The 27,142-nt window shown below is 36.6% G+C and overlaps 1 protein-coding gene across 3 annotated transcripts in view; it reads right to left on the reverse strand.

Annotated features, from left to right (window-relative positions):
* Nucleotides 1-27,142, reverse strand: part of NQR (ARP protein (REF)) — a 297,015-nt gene that overhangs the window by 141,700 nt on the left and 128,173 nt on the right. For all 3 annotated transcript variants that reach the window (XM_089819174.1, XM_089819172.1, XM_089819173.1), the window contains exons 8-9: nucleotides 8,812-8,938; nucleotides 8,639-8,716 (exon numbers count right to left, since the gene is read on the reverse strand). In XM_089819174.1, the coding sequence (XP_089675300.1) occupies nucleotides 8,639-8,716; nucleotides 8,812-8,938 (205 nt within the window). The remainder of the gene's footprint in view (nucleotides 1-8,638; nucleotides 8,717-8,811; nucleotides 8,939-27,142) is intronic.

Raw genomic sequence — 27,142 nt, forward strand, 5'->3', positions numbered from 1 at the left:
GATTATGAAGAGATTTAATAAGATTATGGAAGACAGAGGACAGTGATCCATTAAAACCAATGTTTATATATAAGTAAAAAAACAAGTAAATGTGGCAATAAGTACAAAGCAAGGCAAAAGAGACTTGTTTGTTTAGAAAAATAAAGCAATTAGTATTTGCAAATCAAAAGGCGCAATCTAAGAAGTGTATGATAATGGCGGTGATTTGTTTAAACAACTATTACCATTAGTTATCAAACAAGGCAGCGATAAAAAAGGAAGTAATTATTTCATAACAAAGATTATGTCTCTCTGAAAAGAGATCTTTATACAAATAGATGTATAACTTCATTTCATTGTTACACCGCCCTGGGCGATTGGGGGACGAGAGAATGAGGGGTCAAGTTTCTGGGATGGGGGTACAGAGGGGCCTTAATTGAGGATGGTGGGGGGACGGCAGGGGACTGGAGGAGTTGTATATGCTATACATAGGGTACTTTAAATGCTACTTATAAAAAGATGTATTGCAATATAAGATATAAAGATGTAAAAGAGTAAATACTTGATCATCGCATTGAATTGGAACATCAAACATTGAACATAAATAGTCAAATCAGAAAATAGTCAACATTGGGACACCCCCCCATCCTCGTCGGAGGTGGCAAAATCTAGTGATGCCATTGGGGACAATGTAACAGAGTCTCCAAGTCCCCAATGAATCCCCATCTTTGGGACATGGGGCAAAAAGGGGGGCACATCCCTATGTTACTATGCTTCATTTGGAGATAGAAATTTAAAATAAGATATTGTGGAGGATAAGTGGAGAACCTATGTTACACCAGCTTTCCAAGATGGGGGGATGGAATTTCGGGACAGGTTTTTTTTCAAAGCAAGGGACAACATGGGACTGTAGTGGGAAAAACTATATTAAAAATAGGAAAATCTTAAAATATATAACAAAAAATTTAAATTTTCATAGGAAAACATGGATAAAGCATGTTTATATACATTATTCAAGATCGCTTGGAGATAGGGAGACATAGAGGTCTTGAAGATTATACCAGTACTAGTACGGCTAGTTTTGAAAAATAGGAGATGAGAGTACCTGGAGAGGACAATTCTTTTTAATATAATTTAATAACTTCCAAGTAATATCATAACATAGAGCTTGGAAAACAAGAATGATAGGACGTTTCAAGTATGAACATTAAAATCATTGAATCAAAATATTAAAAAACTGAAATTCAAATCACTAATAGTAATAATTAATACTAATACTAAATGTAATGTCACCTATTCAATATCATGTCATATAGAGTCAAATAGTTTAGAACTCACACTGCATATCTGTTTCCTGAGTATCACATATGATCATATCAAATTATCATTACATATTGAAATTTAAAAGTTCAAAAATATATAGTTTTTATTACTTTTTAATATACCTCTTCCTCTATAGACGCATGGGAGATGTCAAAATTCATGGCGGGAGACTTTGACACTAAGTCTCCAACCAAATTTGAAGTCTCTAGGTACGCATAAGGTCTCCAAGATGCATCTCAAAGGGGGAGAGACAGGTCTACCAGTTACACTAACATTATTAAACCTTAATAAATAATGTTTGTATTAAATGGTTTAAATTGAGAGTTCACATGATAGAAGAAGCCAAAACAAATTATCAACATTCAAGCATTAATTTTATGGGACAGCCAGGGGGCAGGTTTCTGAGTTTCCGGGACAGGTCAAATTACGCTTGAAATGCATCCCCAAGAAACAGTGGAGAACAAAAAATTTCATCATCTAAACATAAATTGACGTGTGTTCAAAGAGAATGAAGAGTTTATAAGGAACAAATAAAAAAATTATTGAAAGAGATTTATGCATGAAGGAAATATAAGATCATTTTCAAAAGTTAATGTAGGCAAGAAAGACAATAACACTACATGAAATTTTAGCAAACTTAGAAGTATATATGACAGATGGAAAGAATATGTTTCAGACTAAACAAATTCTATGAGCCGAATCAAAGAGGAAATATTTTAGTAGAATTGAAAAGGATAAATGAGCAGACCCATGGAGAATTTATGGCAGATTTATAATGAAGAATATGCAGATCTGTAACAAGAATATACAATCAAAATTTAAGGAGATAGTAACAGTTCCATAGTGAAAAACTCACACTCGCAAAAACTCGGCAAGGCCTGAAAATGTGACTCACAAAAAACTTGGCAACTTAAAAACTTCATTAATATAATTAGAAATACATTTACTATTTTGCAAAATTCAATGAAGAGATACATCGAATGAATCAATAAATGAGTACATGAAAGAAACAGCTGAGTCTAGTTCTATTTGATTGATTAAATGCAAATTGGATGCAAAATGGCATCCTCATGTGGAATGCTAATGGCTAATAGCCTGTGTAATAACCCCAACCGGTTATAACTTCATCAAACACCAAATTCTTTTATAATTCAGTTGCTTGACATTTCGTCAAACAGTTTGCAAGCAAGCTCTGATACCACTGTAATAACCCCGGTTGGTTATAGCTTTGATACCACTGTCATCACCCTAGTCAGTTATAGCTATGATACCACTATAAACTTCCAAACTATCCTTTGACAGAATTACTAAATTGTAACCTTAATATTCTTGCCTTTTTATTAATGAAATTTCAGTTTCCACAAATTCTGATTATGCATAGCAAATAGCTTTGAAGGAAATAACACATTGCTTAGAAATGCATAATGATGTATGCACCATTTTATTAATTTGTTTACACAACCAAGGAAAAACAAATTGAATGAACCTGATTTTGAGAGGCAATTCAATATGCTGAAACAAGTGCTCACATCCAAGATCAAGTCCCCAATTCGAAATGCCACAATAGTGCAGATCGATATCCCTCCAAATGTCGCAAGCAATTTACAATCACAATCACGTGCCCAAACCGCTGGTTGAGCTGCAGGTCAAACACTTCCATAGCCAATGTCCCTCCTCACATGTGTATCCCAAACACAGGCACCAATAAAGACTCACGCTGCTGGTGGGAGTTCTTCCTCATGGCCATTAGCAATATGCAAGCCCAACTTGATTGCCGTGCAACCCCAATCACATACTACGGTTCAAAAATTCTGCCAGGACTTAGAAGGATGCCTCTAGATGGTATTCGGCATGCTTCCCAAGCCAATTTTCAATTCCCCAGCCGGCAGATATCAGAATTGAAGAGCACTTCGAATTCTCTTCCAATTTCTGGAGAATCACCTTCAAACAATCTCCAGCATACAGTATGAACAAATGGGAAATTTGCCAATTGTTATACCTCAGAAACAATTGCAGCAATTCACAATACTCAGAAAATCTCACAAAAAACTCTTCAACATGCAATTCAAAAAGAAATATATAATTTTCATGATCCTTCTCCTTAGTCACAGAAAATACAGTAGGAGAATGTTGGCCAATTGTATACTTCAACACAATTGCCGAGAAACTTCTCAAACTTAACCCTTATACCTCAGCAAGGGAAAATAGTTCAAAACTTAGGAATAAGCCACAAAAGCACAAAAAATATATATATAATAAAGCGTGCTCCTAAATAAATGAGCTCTCATTTATAATCTTTTTGTTGGCCAAAGTTTCCTAAAAAACACCACTTCAGAAATTGTGGAAGTTTCCCAAAAGAACTCAACACCTAAAACTTTCCAACATACTTTATAGAAATATCTTGTAATGCGATTATTATAAAAATATAAATATCATTATAATAATACAACTTAATAAATAAGAGCTCATGCAATTATTAACCTGATTTACTGCAAGTGACGACCAACTGTCAAGCTACCCACTGTACTGCCAAAAATAGCAACTGCCAATAATAGACTTACTAAAAATAGTAAGTTCACAACTAAGACCCCCAAAACACCCTATCAGCTCACGAGAGTCACTATGATGAGCTAACTCCATCAACCGCATAGACTTGCCAAAAACGGGGACATTACAATCAGAGAATCTGAAACAAAATTAAAATAGCAAATTGTTTTTGTAACTAAAAGTAAATACTACATCAAAATATTTTACATGTTCCCCATCCCTTTCCTTTCATCGTGGCACTTTCAAAAATGTTTTCTAGCATCTGTGTTGTTCTCCAAGCTTCTTCAATATCATATTAGTGTGATCAGAGTTGGATTCAAATGCACCATGCTTTCCACAACTTGGGTGACTTAGTGTGTTAGTAAACAATATTTCAATAACACAGAATTCTTCTAGGGACAACTGGGTGTGATAGCTCATGGAAATGTGAGTAGGGCTTTTGTAAATGAAATTTTATTATTATTCAGAAAGCTCTTTGTGACGGGAAAAAGAGAAGTATTATATTTTTAAATTGTATAAATCTCTCCAAAGAAACTATATAAAGAATTGTTGGGGCTCATTTTGAGATATACTTGAGAATATGATATTGTTATGTGGAATGAATTTAAGTTCTTCCAAAGCTTCTGGAGGACCAAAACCCTCTTGGAGTAACTATTTTCAGGGATAGAAAATCCCCTACCTGGACTTGGTAATTCCGTCTAGGGATTACAATTGTGCTCCAAATCTAATTTTCAGTTTTGATGTTGTGGAGAGGCATCTTGTTAATCTATTGTGGTGGAGTTCTCTTTGCTGATATTTGAGCGGTTGTCTCATAACATTTCAATGAAAAATTGGAGGCTTTGTGCAGGTCATGCATCTCTCATATTTGGTCATACACAATATTGCAAGTATAATGATGTTTTGGAATCAATAAATTCAGCCTTTTGGACGCGTATGTATGCTCTTGCAGACCATACATCTGACAAAAGAGACAACAATGTTTTTGCTAGTCTGTACCATATGAGGTTGGGCATGAGGATCCTATGGCAAGGTTGATTGGATTTTGGTGCCTTTATTTTCTTTCAGATCACCCTATCTTCATTTGAGGATTTTATACACGGGATTATCATGGTTGCAGGTCATAAATGAAATAAACATTCAGGTTTGAGTTCGTCTATATTGTGACAATATTTGAGATGGGTTTCAGATCTTTAATAGTTACAATGCAACATGTAGTTTTCAAGGAACCTATAAGTTTTCAGACATACAAATTTCAGTAATGAACATTTTTCAATGTGCGCTCAGTCTTTCTATGGCAGTTTGACATATCTTTCCAGTATTAATGTTTGGGCAAGTTTTGAAGTGATTTCGGAGAGCTACGAGTGATGTCGCAACTTGGGTCTGTGTTAGATGTGTGTTGGTGAGATTTTCTAGTATCTTCCTTGCTTCCCAGACCTCTAGCATCATGTTCTCAGTGCATCTTCAGAACTACACTAGCTTTCCTATATATCCAAGCAAGGTATCACATTGTCATTTCATAGCTGGGTTGTTAGATACATGTTATTTGTCACCAATGTGGGCTGTTAGAGCAATTCTTATTTATATCAGCACTTCTCATCAGCTATGCTCCACCTGATAGTGTCGTCTATGCTGGTATCCCCATTTTCGTGCCAGGAATGGTACAGGGACATGGGGACGGCCTTTGTAAGCACTCTCTCCATACCAAATTCGTGCAGAATCTTGGAAAGCCACTTTTGGATGGATAGTTTATAAAAAAAACATATTTTAATTTGAAAATGGTTTTCCAGGCCCAAAGGACACCCAAACCACATTTAATAATATCAAAACTAATCTAAGCATAAAAGAAAAATAAATTTATTTTCACATTTGCAAAGGAGAAGAGCAGAAAGAAAGGGACCAATTAGTTAAGGAGTCATTAAAAAAGGAGGTTAGGGCATCAAATCTTTTTTATTTAGACTCTTAGACCTACCATCTACTTATTATGGACATTGATATATTGTTACATTTTCTTATTTCGATGTTTATTATTTACAATTTATGTCATTTCAAAGTTGAAACTTGGAGCCATGGGCATTTTTATTATAATTCAAATATAGTATGTATCCCAATTGACAATGAAAGGTTCAACAAAGATGAATCACTTTTCCAAATACTTTTTAAGTTTATTAAGCTTCTAGAATATCTATCAATGTTATGATATGCATATTTGAAATTTTTCTATATTTTTTTATATTCCCCTACTTTTTAACAGTCATCCCATATTGTCCCCTAGAAAATTGGCCCAAAAGTACCCACATACCAAAAATACTTCATGTCGCCCTTTGTCCAAAAAAGTCTATGCAACATAGGTCCTCAACACTTAATCCTCTTATTTTCATGGACACAATGTATGTGTGCCAATTTCTAATGCTTCAAATGGTTATACTGCCAATAGCTACCATTTCTATGTGCTTAATAAGCATTGGATGGCAGTACTGCCAGTGCATTTAAGTATGTTATTGCTGATGTACTTGCCCCACTAAACAAGTGGTTTTCGTATTAAGCTTTCTCACTAGGTAAGCATGTGTCATAAGCTTTCCCACTTAACAAACAGAAGTGCCCCTGAGCATACTACGAAATTAAATGCAAGATGTTTATCTACATTTCTCGTAATACATATCCTCCTCACTGAACAAGTCATATTGGTTGGCTTGCCAGTTGGCACTTCCTTTCCACAGTGCATTTCAGTTCATTGTAATCTGAAATGCTCTATGCTCTCATCTTGCCCAATCCAAGATCTGGGTGATCAAAAGGTGGGAAAAATCATATTAGTTTCAGTTGAATATAGTTTAAAAACAATCTAGGGTGGTTATCAGTATCACACTTAAAATGTGTATTTATAAATTTATCTACTAGGAAAAGTCTTTCCTCACGTTTCACCTGTTTTTGTAATGTATGGAACCTTGGACTAGTCAAGCCGCAATTTTCAGCACCTGAATTAAATGTGTTTTTTTAGTTGTGAATCACTATCTAGATTACCCCCTATTGAACACTGATTTCATAATGGTGTGGTCACTGCTAACGCACATCATAAGTTATAGAGAATGGTTTTTCCTTGGTTGTGGATCACTATCTATTTTGCCACCTATTCAGCACTACATAATAATTGTTTGGTCACTGCTAAAGCACATCATATGTTATAGCACTTAAGCTTCTCTTCTTCATATGGATTGGACTTGGCTTTGATCATAAGTGCAATTTTAATATGGTTCAGACACTAACAATTTGCATCAATTACTAGACCTCATTTTGTCAAGGCAAAGCTTCACAGTGAATTTCTAACTTTTGGAGGACGTTGTTATGCCGCTTCTCTTCATGGTATAGATTAACCTTGTCTTTGATCATAGGTGCAATTTTAATATGGTTCAGACACTAACAACTTGCATCAATTACAGATTTAGTATTCATTTTGTCAAGGCAAAGTTTCACAGTGAATTTCTCACTTTTGGAGCACATTGTTGTTATGTCCCAGCATCTTAAGCCTGCAACCAACTTATCCATTATCCCATAGTCCTGTCAAGGCATACCTTTGTTTTTAACTTGCACCATTCAATTTTCCCTTAGAAGTAACATCCATCCTAGAAGCCAATCACAGAAGACCAAGAGGCACAGCTCAGATTTACACATTAGATGTCATTTGGGAGATTTAAACTTGGGCGAACCCAATGCCTTGACTAATCCAACTCAAACCCTTTGGCAGGTTTATGCTTTCCTTTAGAAATTGCACCATGAATATTCACTGAAAGAAAAAGTAAAATTCGAAGATTCCCATTTCAGAGTTTCAAATCATCTTTCCTATTTTTTTTATCAGTTCCACTTCCAGTTTATAAGATTCAAACCTTAGAGAGTACATTAAGGTAACAAAACTGGAACTAAGATTAAAATCCATCCATGCTTTCATAATGGAAAGAAGAGAACACCATGTATTAAGTAGCGTGGAACCTCTAAAATATCACTGACAGCAGCATGTTTTAGCAAATCCTATAGCTCCACAATAAATGGACCCAACATTCAAATTTCAATCAATGTCAATACCTCCAGTGCCCCCATGACAAATTTACATGTAGCTAGGTAAAAACTACCCTAAGGCTCTCCACACTCTCCTACATTGCTGACCAACAAAAATGCGGAGGAATATTCTCTCAACAGCTCCCATTTCACTATGACAAAAATGATCCACCAAGCATATTGACATTCCAAAAGTTAAAGAGACATTTTCACTTTTATTTTACTTCCTTTATGCATTTTGTCATCTATGACACGGATAGGTAGAAATGTTATATTATAGGCTACCGATTAAAATGCACTATAAATACTAATCATATGCATCATTCATTTTGGGCTACCAAAACAAAATAGAGAACTGAAACAAAATGTTACTGAGGAAAGCAAACAGATATCTGTAAAGAAAAAAGGATGATACTAAGCACTAAAAGCATCAGGGCTTTTACTACAGAGTTCGAAGTTCAAATCCGAGAAGATGTGATAAACTACTTAAATTAGGTCAAATATCTAATCTACCAACAGTAGGTGCAGTGTAACCCGACAGTGGATGTCATATCCAAGTCACATGTGAATTTGGTGAAATCGTGACAACTAAACCATTTACCCAACAAAGGTGAATAAACAAACCAAAAGAAAAAAGGTCGCTCTACAAAGAATAATGGGCATTCATTAATGAGGAATACTAAATTTTCTTTAAGCAAGTCTGAATTAGTAACTACAAAAATAAACAGAAAATGTTAAAAACCTCAAATCCTGCATCAAATGGTAGACGAGAAGCAGCTTCCTTTTCATTTCCAAAATAACGCCCCGATGAGTAATTTACCTGTACATTTATAGTTCAAAATTAGACTTCAGTATCTAAATTAGCAACCAACTGAAAAAGAAACTAACAAAAACTTTAAGGATTTGAACTCTCACATCACTAGCATTAACTCCTGCATATATTATTTTCACAAGTACATGACCAGGTTTAACTGGAAGCTTTAATTGCACTCTCTCAATTTTAGTTGCTTGTCGGAAGTTGTGGTCTAACTTATAAACAACCCTGCAAAGAAAAAAATGAAAATCGAATGAATGATAGCTTATTGACAACAACAATTCAAGAGGGCTATTCAAGGTTTAAAAGAGGCTAGTTCAATTAGTAAAATCCTGTGTGTTTTAAATTCTCCAGAGAAGTTCATTGATCAATTACATTGCAAGAAGAAAGAGAACCTTTTAAAATACTGAAATAATAGAACAACAAGAATGCATGTACAAATGCAAATCCCCGTGCAACAAGATCTTCAGATAAACTTCAAATCTGTAATATCCCTTGCAATTCTGATTTCTTGACCTGAGAATTTCATCAAACACTTTGCGCACAAGGAATATATTGCTAATCTACATTGTGTTTCTTTCTAAATGCCAAACTTAAATAGATACGCTTCCAAAACCCCAAACAACCAACAATAAAGATGCAAAAAAAGATTGTATTTTTTGAAATGTATAAGCATTGATTACAAATGAGAAAATATGCATCTACAACAATAAGACATTAGGGAAACACCTGTTATAATTTTCAATGATATTCTAATCCCTTTTGACAACTTTCTGATCTAAAATTTTGATATAAATCAGATTACAATACCTACAAAACTGATTTATAAATCCCTACAAATGCCCTAAAATATTCCGACCAAACCTTAATGCAATGCAAAATGTAAATGGATAGGAACATGGAAACTGCCCAAAATATCTGGATTTTACTGTCGCAATGGTACTATAGCAAAAACACTATAGCGATGGCACTACAGCAGCAATACTATAGCAGTGGCACTATAACAACGACACTATAGCAATAACATTGTTTACCTTCATTTATAAGAAAGCCTTCCAAACCCTTCTAGAATCATTATCCCAAATATCTTTGCCCTACTACAATATGTCTGGTAATTAATATCACACTTATTTATTCAATCCTACTCCACAAATCTGGCCCTAGGCCACAAATTTGGCACAATAAAAAGACTGATTTTTCTTCTCCAATAGTTGCAACCCTTCAGAGGATCTTTCACCACCTCGGTTATGTAAACTAATTGGAAGTGTTTGTTCCCAATGACCAATGTAGCAAATTACAAAACCCAAAAACCCCTAGCTCCACTAGTTATCAAGCAAAGTAGATAGCAACACATTCGATATCCAACAATGAGGCATCCCTCCGTATTTATTCTTTTATCCAAGAGGTTGGCCTCATTCTAGAAGAAATAAAAAATTATATTTAATTTCACTTTCTAGAAGATTCACCTTCTCTCACAAGAATAATTAATTGCACTTAAACTTAATATTGATATATAATTCATATAAAGTGCAAATATCATAGGCTACAAGAACTCTATGGCTGCAGCAAGCTTGTAGCTGCCAGAAGTTTGTGTCTACAAGAAGACTATGAAAACAGTAAGAAACTACCCACATGACCCTCTCCTCAACACCTTGGCCTATGAGGATCTGATTATAGGCCAAACTCCATATAATTTGAGTGCTAGGATAAAGGGGCATTACCATCCGCCCTTGTTGAAATTGCTTCTCTTCAAGCAATCTCAACTCGGGATGTTGTAAAATCTCCTCACCTTCCCAAGTAGCATCCTCAACTGGCAAGTCCTATTTGATCAAATATTCTCTGATAACTCGTCTCCTCAACTGTTTCTCCCTAACATCCAATATAGCCTCGAGTACCAAAATCAACTTACCCTCGTCATCTAAGGGTGGTAGTGTTGTGGAGTGAAACACACAATGTCCTAATGCCTTCTTGAGGCGTGACACATGAAAAACATTATGGACCTTACTATCAACTAGTAATGCCAATTCATAAGCCACCTCATCCACATGCCTAATGATTCTAAAGGGCCCGTAGTATCATGGCTTGAGCTTCTCTACACCATTCTTCTTAAGTAGTATCAACAAGGTATCTCATGTTAAATCAATCCGACAAAAGCTACAACCTTAATACTCCCTCTTAGCTAGGGAGGATTTATAGAACACATTATACTCTCCAGAACATGAAGAGATATCATCTCAGTATGATATTCAATTTACTATGAGGCTAAATTTCTCACCTTTCATAACACACAATTGAAGCAATTTCCATAACTTCAAAACACCACCTTCAGTGTGGTCTATAGTAGTAACTATGTCATGGTGGCTAGCAAGATCCGGCCCAAGAACCATAACAAGTTGGTTATCTAGTGTCCGGTAAAATCTGGCCCAAAGAACCATGATAACAGTTCTACCATTTATAAGATCGCCACCTTACAATGGTTACCTTCTATCTACTTGTTATCATGATTTCTATTACTCCGAGACAACAATTTAATGAAGCTTGTCATGATGACAGGTCTACCATTTATAAGATTGTCGTCTTATAATGGTTACCTTTTGTTTATATATGTCAATGAAAGATTGTCACCTTTCATTACATATCATATGTGAAATAGTAACCACCATGAACCCAATCAGAGGGCAGTACAAAGTTTTTCACCTTAATTCTCTCATAGAGAAGAATGTATTACAAGGAGTTTCACTTAGAACTTCTCCTCATAGAGAAGATATCACTCACAAAAGATTGCACCTCAAAAATTCTCCCTCTAAACAATGATCCTAGGAAGTTAGGTCTACTAGTTACTCCTTTAGAGGCTCTCTTTCCCCCAAGGATTCTTGTCACACTCACTCTGAGTTTAATATCAATCTTTTGATTTCCTAATGATAAGTCAATACTTCCTCGTGATGCACTCAAGAGTAGGCCCATCAAAATCATGCAGTCACACACATGTATTTCTAGACTCCCTCTTTTAAGCTCCTGCATTGCCTTCGAAGAAGTGCCATACTCCCTCTAAATGTAGAAGGATACGTATAGTATCAATCATCAAAGATATTTTCTTCAAGAGCCTCGCTTTATCCAGCTCGATCATAACTTCTTTTAAGCTACCGTCATAAGCAGCCTAATGTGTCATTCTTCTTTTCCTGCAAGATCAAATTCAAATACAAGGGAAAAGATCAAGGATAAATAGTTCATATAGTACATATAGAAATAAAAATAAGAGAGACTATAATGAGTAGATAGATGTAAAAGATATGAATTCTTATCTGCACATGGGCATCCATGAAACTGATTTCTCCAATAAAGGTCCATATAGGAATGAAACATTGGGTAATTATTCATCCCCCCACAATGTAAAATTCCTACATCATTTTTATATCAATAGTACTAATAAAGACTTTTAACATGACATCCTCAACCTCTTGTACTAGAACCTTATCATAGGAAGATTGCCAATATAGGGGATTTTAATGATATCCACAAAAATCTTTGTACCTTGGTGCATGATATTGGGGGACTTGCTCATTAAGTTCATCAATGACTATCATAGTTAGTAGATGCCCTAAAGATAACAAGCACCCTATAGATATGACATCCGAGAATGAACCTAAGAAGGATTCGTAGTTCACCCTAGTTTGTAGTTACTCCTTTCTTGGCTTCCTACCTTGTTTCATTGTACTTTGGCCTGCACATATGAATTTCTGCTTAGTAGATTGGCTTAGTAATTTGGGGCAATTCTCTTGGATCCTCTATCCATACTATGAATTGCTGCTTTAAACTTTATGTACTGAGTAAGATGTAGCAGTGATAAATTTATTTCAAAACATCATCGCAATCTTTGCCATGACAATTTGACATATGCAACTATTAATGCCACCAAGTTTATTTAGATTCCCAAGAATTCTTTTGTTAGATAATAACTCTCATATAACTTTTGTTTTTAATGTGCTAGTTCTTTCTTGATGCTGATTATGCAATGTATATCGAGTCTACTATAATTGTTGCCTTAGTTGATATGGCTCTTCTAATATTTTGGTAAAATGAATTTAGTATATTTATATAAATATATATAGCCTTCCAATAGATATCTTTCTATTGAAAAATACTGCATTGACTATTGTTAAAACCGTTATGTATTTTCTACTCATTTTCACTGATGAAGAAGGATATCTCTTCCCTCTCAATATGCAATATGATTCTTAATCTTTTAAAAATATCCTGCTTTATATGTTATCCTCTCCAATCATGTATACTGTGATCATATGCATATGAACTGCAACCTTCATTATAAACTGCGATCTCCATTATATGAACTGTGATCTCTTTTTCAGTTTCCATGTTTTGTAACTCCTCTTCGATAATAATGTTTTACAGTGATCTGAAGCTCTCCTTTCTGTGTTCCCCTCTATACTTCTCTAATCATTCTCTTCCCTGTCCTCTTATCTGCAGACTGCTTAAGGGTTGACTTTTATTAATACACATACCTATTATCAATTGTTCACGGTGTCTCTATGTATTGCTAAAGATTCCTATATTGTTCTTCATTCTCATCCAATTCTATATTCCTCCTTATTTCCTTACATTTGCAACTTGGCTCCGATACCATGTTAATTTCTAAGATCGCTGCAAATGTGGTAATAGTGTCGTTGTATTAATTGTGTTCCAAATGCAAATGAAGGCTTATAAATATGAAAGGAGACATGTCTCTACGTTTAAACATCACTAGTTAATATATTAATATAATAGTAATATAAGTAACCATATAAGTAATATAGTATTATATTATTATTTAATAATATATAATATATAGTATATATAATATTCCATATATAATATATACATTGTATATATAAGATATTTATCTTAAAGATGATTTACCATCAACAGGGTATCTCATGTTAAATCAATCTGACAGAAGCTACAACTTTAACAAGAGTGAGTAGCAAAAGTTGAACATAAGGAGAGATGGAAGGACTTGCAATCATCATCAAACCACTAGTTCATGGGGCAAGTATTCCAACATCTGGGACTAAAAGGAGAGGGGAGTGGTGCGGTGGGGGATGGAGAGGACAGACGACTCCCAAATCACAGCGGCCAATAACTCAAACATGGAAGAAGCTTGGCTAGGATTAGTGAAGCAATGTGGGGGAGGAGCCATCTAAGATGGAGGATGAAGAGGTCCCGATCACTCTCAAAGAAGCAAATAGGGGTAAAGGGGCAGGTCATAGTAGACGAGGGGTTGGGGGGAGAGGGTGAGGGGAAAGACGGATAGATAGGCTAAGGAGGGAATCATTGGTCAAGAGGAGGCGAGTGATGGTGAAGTGATCGACGCAGGTAATGAAGGAAGCACAAGCAAGATCATAGTCCACCACGTTTGCGACACCACAGTGGGGCCAACATGTGAAGAGCTCAGAATCAGGAAAGCAAGAAAGGTTGTTCAAAATCATCAAGTCGAAGGACTCATAAAGATGGAGGAGGTTGCAATTGTAACCTAAAAGAGGACCATGAGAATCCTTGGAGAGGCATTGGAGCCCTAAGCTGGTAGGACTAGTCTCAAAAGTACAAATCAAGTCAGAGCCCCGATCATGAAGAGGACTCTAAAGATCTCTAGTCTGTGTATTAAAGTCCCCCATGATGATGATGTCAACCATGGTCAAGAACTTGGAAATGCACTCATGCAAATGCGAGAAAGGTTCACCTTCCTCAGTACTATGTGTAGCTTCTGATGAGGAGGTCAGCGGAAAGTAGCAAATAGCCATGGAGATATCTCTATAATGACGACTAGTATGATCAATACAAATCCACAAGGATCTAGCCAAGGTATCAAAATGAACTGCTTAGCTAACTCTGAAAAGATCATCTCTAATCAAACAAGCATGACCCCCTGAACCATGAAACCAGCCAAACGCCCGTAACTCATCCCTGTAAGTTAATAGCCACTAGTATCCCACAAACACAGAACAAAATTAGGCCTGCAAAAGCCCAAGGAAAAATGACAACCCCTCCTACAAAAATGAACACAACAGGAGAAACAATGCAGGAAACACACAGTTGAAACAAGCAATGTAATGTAATGTTCCGTAGGTGATCTCCGTCTGAAGGCGATCTCAACCCGAAATATTAGCCCAAAGGGGATTTTGTCCAAAAGGGGGATCTCTGTCCGAAGGCAATCTCGACTCGAAGGGGATCTCTACACGGAACCAATCTCAATCCGAAGGGGACCTCAATCCAAACAGGATCTTGATCCAAAGGGAATCTCGGTCCGAAGGGGAAATTCATCCAAAGGGGAACTCAGTCCAAAGGGAATCTTGACCCGAATGGCATCTTGATCTAAATGGAAACTTGATCCGAAGGGAATCTCGACCCAAAGGGGATCTCAATCCAATGGGGAACTCGGTCTGAAGGGGATCTCGGGTCCGAAGGAAAACTATACCCAATAGGGAACTCAATCTGAAGGGAATCTAGTCTGAGAGGGAACTTGATCCAAAGGGAAACTTGATCCGAAGGGGATCTCGATCCAAAGGGGGGACTCGATCCGAAGGGGAACTCAATCCAAAGGGGAACTCGGTCTGAAGGAAAACTCAACCCGAAGGGGAACTCGATCCTGAAGGAGATCTTAACCCAAAGGCAGTGTACAGTCTAGGGAGGAGTGACTAAGCTATATGGTTGTCTAAGAGGTCGTACAGTTGTAGCAGAGAGGTCGTATGGTTGTGTCTGGGAGGTTCGTACAGTTATAGTAGAGAGGTTTTACGGCTGTGTCTAGAGGCCCATACGGATGTAGTAGAGAGATTGTATGGTTATGGGTTGAGGGGTCGTATAGTGAGGGAGAAGAGGAGGTTGTATGGTGGTGGAGGTGATGTGTTTGGGGAGAGGGAGAGGAGGTTGTATGGTGATGAAGGTGAGTGTGTTGAGGAAGGCCTTACAATCCTTGCAGAGGACAGTACAGTTTGTTCTTCAAATTCACCAATGCTCAGTCCTCCGAAATGAATTAACAAATTTAAAGAGACACCAAAATATATTGAGATAACCATAGATAGATATATATGTTCCAGACCAAAATGGTATTTTGGATTTGCCAGATCCGAATCAAAGTAATACACAAACGGAATAGGGTGAGGGTTGAATCCCACCGAAACCGGAGAAAGGCAAGTAGGGAAGATCTTTCACTTCTGAAATGGCGAACAATACTAAACTCCAACAGGAATTCGCAATACAAAGAAATAATCCAAATCGGATACCAACTACTACCTACATGTCATGCTTATATACCCTTCGAAGAAACTTCCCAAGGGTTTACAAAGATACAGCAACACCTACAGAAACAAGTAAAATAAAAATGGGTCCGAGATATATTAAATCAATCCGAACCACAAATACAAATATTATTAACTTGGGCCCCATATTAATTAATTAGAGTAACTAATTAAAGGTCCTTTTGTTATTTTATTTAGATTTTGGGACTAGTTAATTAATTAAATTAAATTATTACATTAAAATTTGGGGACATGACAAGCCTTCGCTGCCCAAAGATTGTTTGCGCTCAAGCAATTCATCATCAGACAAAACGCCAACATCTCCAAGGGCCCAAATCAAATGCGTAGGCGAGACAACTAAAATGACATCAATCCTTAGCAACACCACATTGTCCTCAAACTTTCGTTGCACCATTCTAATATAAATATTGTCATGTCCTGAGTCACTAGGATCCCAAACTAAACACACATGCGAAATGAGTGAATTGTCATCAAACCTCCCTTGCACCACATTGTCATTATGCATCCGTTGCGCCACTCTGATATAAATATTGTCTCCTCTCGAGTTACCAAGATCCTAAACTTGAAAATCATCTGTGCAATCCATCATGATTGCCACTGGGGAATAGACTTCATAATCAACCAACAGTAAAGATTGCTCCTACAAATAATCCTCGATTGAATCCGCATCACCAGGAGGCTAAACAACTACCGGTTGAGCTTGCTTATTCGAAGGGTCGTTGGTAGAACCCAAATTTCCATTAAGTTGATCGTCGAGCATTGGTTCAATGATATTTTGCAAGTACCTTCTTCCGAAATCATTCCGTTCATCTTGGACTCAAGTACCAAGTAGATTTTATCTTTGTGGTAAATGATTTCGCCAACCACCTTGTATCTATCATCCTGTACTTGACCATCCAATAGTTGGCACGCACAAGTATTCTTGGAGTAATTGACTAACAGATGTGCCCTCCAATCGGCTCAAAACTGAGCCATAGTGTAATCAAAGTCAAACCTTTCCATTTTCCCAACAGGCTGGCAGAATCACCAGCTCTAATACCACTGTAATGTTCTATAGATGATCTCAGTCTGAAGGAGATCTCAACCTGAAATATCAGCCTGAAGGGGGGTCTCTGTTCGGCAGCCCTCTCAACCTGAAGCGGATCTCTACCCAGAAGCAATCTCAATCCGAAGGGAATCTAGGTTCGAAGGGGAAATTGATCCGAAGGGAATCTCGGTCCGAAGGGGAAATTGATCCGAAGGGGGGCTCGATCTGAAGGGAATCTTGACCCGAAGGGAATCTCAATCTGAATGGTAACTCGATCCAAAGCGAATCTCGAGCTAAAGGGGATCTCGATCCAAAGGGTAACTCAGTCCGAAGGGGATCTCGAATCCGAAGTGAAACTCGACCCAGAGGGGAACTCAATCTGAAGGGAATCTGGTTTGAGAGGGAACTTGATCCAAGGGGAAACTCGATCCGAAGGTGATCTCGATCCAAAAGGGGGACTCGATCCAAAGGGGAACTCGACCTGAAGGAGAGCTCGATCCGAAGGAGAACTCGACCTGAATGGAAACTCGATCCGAAGGGAATCTTAACCCGAAGGCAATGTACAGTCTGGCAAGGAGTGACTAAGTCGTACGGTTGTCTAATAGGCCGTATGGTTGTAGCAGAGAGGTCGTATGGTTGTGCCTGGGAGGCCCGTACGATTATAGCAGAGGGGTTGTACGGTTGTGTCTGGAGGCCTGTACAGATGTAGTAGAGAGGTCATACAATTATGGATTGAGGGGCCGTACAATGAGGGGGAAGAGGAGGTCATACAGTGGTGGAGGTGATACGTTTTGGGAGAGGGAGAGGAGGTCGTATGGTAATGGAGGTGAGTGTGTAGAGGAAGGCTTTACGATCCTTGTAGAGGGCAATACGATTTGTTCTTCAAATTCAATAATGGTCAGTCCTCTAGAATGAATTAACAACTTTAAAGAGACACTAGAATATATTGAGATAATCATAGATAGATATATATGTTCCAGACCAAAATAGTATTTTGGATTTGCCAGATCCGAATCAAAATAATACACAAACAGAATAGGGTGAGGGTTCAATCCCACCGAAACTAGAGAAAGGCAAGTAGAGAATATCTTTCACTTCTAAAATGGAAAACAATACTGAACTCCAATAGGAATCTGCAGTACAAAGAAATAATCCAAATCACATACCAACTACTACCTACATGTCGTGCTTAAATACCCTTCGAAGAAACTTCTCGAGGGCTTATAAAGATAGCTGACAGCAACACCTACGGAAACAATTAAAATAAAAATGGGTCTAAGATATACTAAATCAATCGGAACCACCAATACAAGTATTATTTTAATACAAATATTATTTTATTGTACACTTATTAACCTCACTAGTTTGATCAGCCATGCATGCCTTTAGCCCGTAAATAACTATTTTTTAATGACTACTCAAATGCCTTACAAAAGTGGCATTTCATGTGAAACACGTGAAACATATAATAACCATAGGATTGACTGCTTAAATATCATGGAGTAGTATAGTACTCTCTTGCTTCCCTTGATCATTGCTCCCATTGTGATGCTCCTCTTTTATTGCAATATCATTAATTTTGGATTCTTTGACATATTGTTGACTGTTCCAATACATCTAGTAGCATTTCTTGCATAGCAGATCCATTCTTATATTATTGTGATGATCAGCATGATGCATTGTTTGGATCATCAACTCACCCTGTGATGATTACCTTCATTATTCTCATTCTCATACGTTCCAAAGTTTGAACCACTACATTGACTCATTAACTGTAAATGTACATATTTGTTTATCCTTAGTTGTTGATATGTCATTGCGTTCTCAAAGTTTTACTCCTTTTTCAGATGCTGATTTACTTGCACTATTCTTCACAAATCTGATTAAACATCTTTGATCACATCATCATGTTGTTTCATTACCTTGTAAGGTTTCAATTCATGATGAATTGTCCCTTAAACAGTCTGTTTGCTTTCTTGATTTTACTTGCATTTGAATGCAACAAAAGGTTCATGCTTTAAAATGCATGTCCCTTTAACATTGCTTAATGTTTTACTTGATCTTCATACCTGCATCTTGTCTCTCAATAGCATGTTGGGCTCAAGTCCTTGTAGGAGCCACATTTACATCCACATGTCATTGACAGACAAGATGATTGCACAAGAAACAAACAAGTTAAAAATTAATCTGTTTTTTGCCTTTGAAGTATGTACGCATGTGTGGGGGATAGGTAAGAAGTAGGACCAGTCATTGCTTAGATCTATTAAATTTAACTCCCTATCTTTTATGCTTTTCAAGATACAAGGCAATGAGGAAGCGAGGATGTGGAGGCAACAGGGATGCAAGAGCGCAAATTGTCAAAAACATCACCCCAACAACTAGTCATTCAGGCAATGACTAGCCCTGCTTTACATTCATGCTATTTCTAGATGTGATGACCCCAAAATAAGTTTCGAATAATGCATGTAATTTCTTAAACAAAAATCTCTCTCTCTCTCTCTCTCTCTCTCTCTCTCTCTCTCTCTCTCTCTATATATATATATATATATATATATGTATATGTATGTATGTATGTATATAAATTTGATGTATATAATAAGTATTGGTGAAATCTTATCTTAGAAATTATAATCAAGAAAAATAATAATAATATAATAATAAGGAAATTATAATAAATAATTTAATCAATCTAACCACAAATAAATAAACCTAATATATCTAATAAATCTCTTTGCACAAATAATTAAATATAACCAAATGAAGAATTTTATATATCGAATATTAGCCAATTCAAATACTGCAAATGATAAAAATAGAAAATATAACAAATTAATTATATTAGCACACATCATGTTAATCGATCGACCAAGAAACACGATTGATCAAATGACCATTCACGGAAGCCACTTCATGTATATAGAATGATTAGCACAATCAAGATAAAACATCAGAAATTCATCCGCCAATCACAAATCATCATAGAGTATTGGAAATAAATCAAACATTATATAAGTGAACCAATACAGAATTAAAGGAAGGAATAACATAATCGCACAGTCTGAATAAGATAGAACGTAGTAAGAGATCCATTTGTCAATTGGCAAGAAGACAAAGTCTTAAACAGATCATTACAACTATGACAAGCATAGAAGCAGGAATTGAATCAAAGAATAGAAGAGAAGATAAGACGCAAGTCCTCCCAGCATGGTCAAATACAAATGGCATCAAACAAAGAACAAACAAAAGCAATATATATATAATAACCCAATCAACGGTGACACAAACAAATACCATTGCAAACATTGGTGACAGTGTAAACAGAGCAATAAGAGGCTCAAACACTAACATGATCAATATCCAGTAAAGTGATAAAGACATAATAAGACAAGACCCTACGAACTAAGTGTATTACAGTAAACTATTGATAGAGAATCATATAGAAGGGACTAACGTAGTTGCAGATCCAAGAAGATTAGAGGTATCTGATACATAATAGTTGAAACTAACATACTCTGTAAAGAGAGTTATATACATATAAGTTATAACTCTCATAGAGATCCAATTGAGCCAAGATAGAGGACATTCATTATGAATGTCAAATCTCTCCTAGAGAAGACTCTAAGATCAGAGGGCATTCAAAAATCGAAAGTCGGATTCAAAATTGTATCCAGAGAAAGAGATTTGCAAAGAATCTCTAAAAGACAATATATATTGTAGTGGTCAATCATATGCATATGTCAGAGATAAGAGACTTGGTTAGAAGTGGGATCTTTTCCAACTAGTGTTGTAAAGAGCATAATCAAAGATCCCCAAAGGCCTTAGAAAGGGTGCTCTTCTTATGATGATTGCCTAATCAAGAAGTAATTCTCTCTAGAGGGTTAGGTGATTTAAGAGGAGTTTGTTTCGAAGGATTAGGAGGGGGTTAGTAAGGGTAGTATTTAGGTTGATAGTTAATTAGCTCAATGTTTCTCACATGTTTTGGATTTTATTTATATATTCAATAATGTACTAATAATTTGAGCGCAGGTTCCAATTGTTGGTTCCCAAAACCGCAGATTGCAATCCTACAAGTCTTGCCATCTCGATGTTGGGATATCCAACCAGTTATGGCCAACTCAATGGAACTGAACAGTGTAATCCAAGTTCCCTGCGCTTCTAGCTTTACAGGTGCACCTAATCCTGAGCAAATCACTAAATTCCAAGATACTTATAGCAGATGGGTTAGAATGCGAATATAACAAAAGTTTCCCAAATGGCAAGAATTATAGAAAACTTTCAAACTCGCGAATTATGAACTGAAAATAAAAGTGAATGATTATATGAATATGGTAGTGTTTTAAATAAAAATAATAATTATGGATTAAAGCAACAAATGAATATATCAATTCTTCAAAGGAAAGATATGAAATAATTGCCAGTGTATGAATTATGAATCATGAATAATATAAAGACCAATTCCTAATTAAATGGGCAAATAGAGTCAATATTATAAGTTGAAACGTACAACTTTATAAAGTTCAATGTACTTAAACTGTAAACAAATTAATAATCCAGACACGACGGATCAATTATACGGACGCAATTTTAAATTAGTCTAGAATGCGCTTTAACTCCTATGATATGGAGACAAACTAGACATAAATACGGAAACAATTAAATATTTCATAATATCTATGTTTATCAAGTTTAAAAATGCAATAACAATCCAATCCACTTATCTGAATTTTAAAAAATTTATTGAAATTTAAAAATGTTTATAAAGGACAAAATAATATTTTCAACTCTAATGCTTCATGCAAATAAAATATAATAAATATATCTTATTAATCATGTCGGAAATAAAATTGCACCAAAGACTCCTTACGAATGATCCATCCAATGCAGTTTTGACTCTAGAATCGCGTGTATAAAATTACTCAATAACTCAACGTCCATAGGCTTAGTTCAACTTTCCATTTCTTTACCAAATGAAAGAATAATATATATATCAATAGTGTGTATATAGTAAAAAATTTGGAAGTGTATCAAATTGTATGTGAATATGAATTGTTTGATTTGCCATCTCCTATTTATAGAGGACAATAGGTCATATGGTTATTTCCAAATAACACACTGCTTCAAACTAAATAACTAAATACTGTTTACATAGTGTGATATTCAAATTTATAATTTGGTACTACTTTTAAGGGATTTAAAGCCAGCACTTCGTGACAATTCTCATATATTCTAAGCAGCAATAAAATCATGAACAAGATATTTAATGATACAAGTGGCCCTCGAATCTCTCCAGTTATTGAAATGCACAAACGTTGATCAAGATCTTCATGAATATCCTTTGAATTGGTGGCTCCTCATGGAACCTTCATGCCAACATCCTTGATAACTTTGGAAACGCTTTTGATGTCACTGTCAAAGGGTGCATCCATCTATGCTATGTACAAGCCACTCCTCCCCAACACAGCATAGACCTACATCAAACACAAGGCATCGTTAGATATAAGCAATTAGAAAAAATCCGCCTATGGTTCATAAATATGGCTCATGGCTTCCACTGATTGAAAGACGATTCCTTGATGGTACTCGATAGTTACTAAAATCGAACCAATATGAATAGCCAAGGACAATCTTTATGCCATCCTGATTTCTTCATGACACCTTTGTATGTTCCAATGATGGAATGATATATTATTCACTTTTATATTACTGAAGATGCTTTTATTGTTTAGGGAGGAATCCGCCCAAGGAGGGGCTCATGTCTGATTAGCTAGTTGGTGAGGCAATGGCTTACCAAGGCTCCGATCAATAGTTGGTCTGAGAGGATGATCAGCCGCACTGGGACTGAGACACTGCCCAGACTCTGAGAGGCAGCAGTAAGGAATTTTCTGCAATGGGCGAAAGCCTGACAGAGCAATGCCGCGTGAAGGAAGAAGGCTCACGGGTCGTAAACTTCTTTTCTCGGAGAAGAATAAATGACCGTATCTGAGGAATAAGCATCGGCTAACTCTATGCAAGCAGACACGGTAAAACAGAGGATGCAAGCATTATCCAGAATTATTAGGCGTAAAGTGTCTGTAGGTGGCTTTTCAAGTCCGTCGTCAAATCCCAGGGCTCAACCCTAGACAGGCGGTGGAAACTATCAAGCTAGAGTACGGTAGAGGCAGAGGGAATTTTCGATGGAGCGGTGAAATGCGTTAAGATCGGGAGGAACACCAAGGGCGAAAGCACTCTGTTGGGCCGTTACTAACACTCAGAGATGAAAGCTAGGGGAGAAAATGGGATTAGATACCCCAGTAGTCCTAGCCGTAAACGATAGATACTAGGTGTTGTGTGTATCGACTTGTATAGTACTGCAACTAATGCGTTAATTATCCCACCTGGGAAGTACGTTCGCAAGAATGAAACTCAAAGGAATTGACAAAGGCCTGCACAAGCGGTAGAGCATGTGGTCTAATTCGATGCAAAGCGAAGAACCTTACTAGGGATTGACATGCCGCGAATCCTTTTGAAAAAGAGGAGTGCCTTCAGGAACGCGGACACAGGTGGTGCATGGCTGTCGTCAGTTCGTGCCACAAGGTGTTGGGTTAAGTCCCGCAACGAGCACAACCCTCGTGTTTAGTTGCCATAAAGTTTGGAACTCTAAACAGACTATCAATCTTAAGCCGAAGGAAGGTGAGGATGATGTCAAGTCATCATGCCCCTTATACCTTGGGCAACACACGTGCTACAATGGTCGAGACAAAGAGTTGCAACCCCGCGAGGGTAAGCTAACCTCAAAAACCTGGCCTCAATTCGGATTGCAGGCTGCAACTCACCTGCATGAAGTAGGAATCGCTAGTAATTGCCGGTCAGCCATACGACGGTGAATTCGTTCTTGGGCCTTGTACACACTGCCCGTCACACTAGGGAAGTGTGCCATGCTCGAAGTCATTATCTTAACCGCAACGAGGGAGATGCCCAAGGCACGGCTAGTGACTGGAGTAAAGTGATAACAAGGTAGCCGTACTGGAAGGTGCAGCTGGATTACCTCCTTTTCAGGGAGAGCTAATGCTTGTTGAGTTCATACACTGTTACGCTTGCGAAAGAGAGCGAGTGACACAAAGATGCATCTACAAGAGATTAAGTCTCTTGTCGTTTATCGACTGTGTAGTTTGTTATAGTCATGTAAGTAAGAATGAAATTCATAAGTAAGCTCCTTTTCCCAGGTCGAGACAAGTGGATAGTCTCCTATTTTCTGCGCTTGTTTTAGTTTATTCAACCATTTAGTGTCTTGAATTTATTTATAAATTAGAAAAATAGAAAAATCAGTATTTACAAAACAAATAGCGACAATGATTTCAATATTTAAATCATTTTTTCTATATATATATATATATTTAATATGGGATTAATTATTCATTTATTGAAGAAGCTTATGACTTTATTTAAAAGACTTATGTCATTAGTTTCTTATTTGCTTAGGGCATTTTTTACTTTATTTAATTTGCTTATGGCATTGGTTACTCGTTTATTTAATTTGCTTATGGCATTGGTTTCTTTATGTAATTTGCTTATGACATTGGTTACTCGTTTATTTAAGAAGCTTATGGCATTGGTTGTTTACTTAAGAAGCTTATGACATTGATTACTTATTTATTTAAGAAGCTTATGGCATTGGTTACTTATTTATTTAAGAAGCTTATGCTAATGGTTACTTCTTAAATGGCATTGGTTACTTATTTATTTAAGAAGCTTATGGCATTGGTTACTTATTTATTTTAAGTAAGAAGCTTATGGCATTGGTAAGTTCAGTTTAATTATTTATAATTATAGAATTAATAAAAGAACACATACAAAAAGGTCTCAAAAAGCAAAAGGCAAGCAAGTGAGCAAGAGGATTTCTCTTGCTTTTGGCAAGCATCTCCTACTACTTGGGGGCCTACTGGGCTACTAGCTCAGTTGTAGAGCGCACCCCTAATAACTGCGTTGTTGTGCCTGGGCTGTGAAGGCTATCAGCCACATGGATAGTTCAATGTGCTCATCAACGCCTAACCCAGAGATGTGGATCATCCAAGGCACATTAGCATGGCGTACTCCTGTTTGAACCAGGGTTGAAAACCGACTTTTTTTTACCAGGAGGATAGATAAGGTGATTAAGGTGAGATCGAATGTAGATCAAATTTTCTATTCATTCGTGGGATCTGGGCGGTCCTGGGCAGCCATGTATTTTGGCTACTTTTTTTCGAGAATCCATGCATATCTTATCAGTGTATGGAAGGCTATCTCTCGAGCATAGGCTAAAGTTCTTATTATTAAGCCTAAATGTTTAAAAAAACACCTAACAACACATCTTCACAGACCAAGAACTATGAGATCACCTTTTATTCTAGGGTGACAGAAGGATCATATCATTCGAATTCATGCTTTTTTCTTTCCGTAGGATGCGGGAAATATAGTAAGTATAGGTCCGGCCGGGAGACTTTTTCTTTCTAAACTTAAAATAGTGGATAGTTAAATACTTGCTCGGTCTTCGACTCGTTCAATTACTATGAACAATTTCCGAATCAGTAGATTAGGAAATCGTTATTCGTCTCCTAATAAACGATGAGAAAAGAAGGATCGAAAAAGGATCTTGGACTGTCTAGGATTGGGTTAGGAGGATCTTATTAATACCACCTTTTCTCTTCTCATCCAAATTTTTACTTGTTTTCTTGCCGTTGGTGAAGAAAAAGGAAGGAGAGCAAGTACACTTGGAGAGCACAATACAGTGGAAACTTGTATGCTGTGTTTGGGAAGGATGAGTCACTCCTGAATGAAGAGAGAACTTATTCTCCTCGAATCATAGGTGCGATTATTTACTTCACGGACGAGGTCTTTGGTTCAAGCCCAGGATAGCCCACCCATTATGTGCTATGTAGTAGGATTTTTGTCTGCTTCATTTGATATCTACGGGGATATAGCTCAGTTGATAGAGCTCTGCTCTTGCAATCGGGTCGTTGCGATTACGAGTTGGATGTCTGATTATTTAGGCAGTAATGATAGTATTTTTACTTGAATCAGTGGCTCACTTTTTATCAATAATGGGAGAAAGGACCGTAACATGCCACTAAAAAACTCTATTAAGACGAAGATAGACTGTCAAGAATGTAGAGAAGGTAGAGCGGGTAGTTGGTTAGATCTAGTATGGATCGTACATGGTCCATAGCTAGAGTTGGCGGCTCTCCTAGGGGTCTTTCTTATAGGATCCTTGGGGAAGAGGATCAAGTTGGCCCTTGCGAACAACTTGATGTACTATCTCCCTTCAACCCTTTTTAGCCCAAAAAAGGGGGCTGAAGGAAAAGTCATGCCAAGGACTGACCCCATCATCTCCACCCCGTAGGAACTACGAGGAAATTCTCCGGGAAACTAAAGACAGTACGAAAATGAATTCGGAATGACTTGGATAATGAAATTATTTTCATTTTATTTATAGAAAGAGAAAAAAATCTGCACTATCTTTGTTAGATATCCTAGCTCGAATTAAATGGAGTCTTAAGCTCTAATTACTTTTGAATTGAAAGAAAGAAAGGGTATCAAAGATAGAATACAAGCTTGTTTAATAGCTCTAGTTATTAAGCATTGTTTTTTCAACGTTAATTGATTCCTTCGATGAGATAGTATTTTTCCTTGCTCACTAATAAATCAACTAATTAAGCTAATATTTTTATAATCCATTTGCTCTCCAAGCTGAATTGGCGATAAACGTTTTCGAAAAGAATGCTGATTTGGAGAAAATCACTTAGATGCATTTCGAAAAGATGACTTAGATCTATTTCTCAATTTAGATCTACTTCTCAATTTAGATCTATTTCTAAACTTATTAGATCTATTTTGATAATATGGTTTATATGTATTCCGAAAAGATGGCTTCATTTTATTCATAGTTTGTTTTATGAACCTTTCAAATACTATTTATTTTGTTTCAAAATATTTCGAAAAGAAATATTGACAGTGACTTGTTAATATATATACAAAGATAAAGAAATAAATATCTTCAATATATATTTCTATTTCTGGGCAGAAAAGTTCGATTCAATCTATTTTTTTATTTCTCCATGAATGGTATGCTTGTAACACGGA

The sequence above is a fragment of the Cupressus sempervirens genome, chromosome 3, assembly GCF_028749045.1.
Source record: "Cupressus sempervirens isolate cs-2001-9-10 chromosome 3, ASM2874904v1, whole genome shotgun sequence".
Classification (NCBI taxonomy): domain Eukaryota; kingdom Viridiplantae; phylum Streptophyta; class Pinopsida; order Cupressales; family Cupressaceae; genus Cupressus; species Cupressus sempervirens.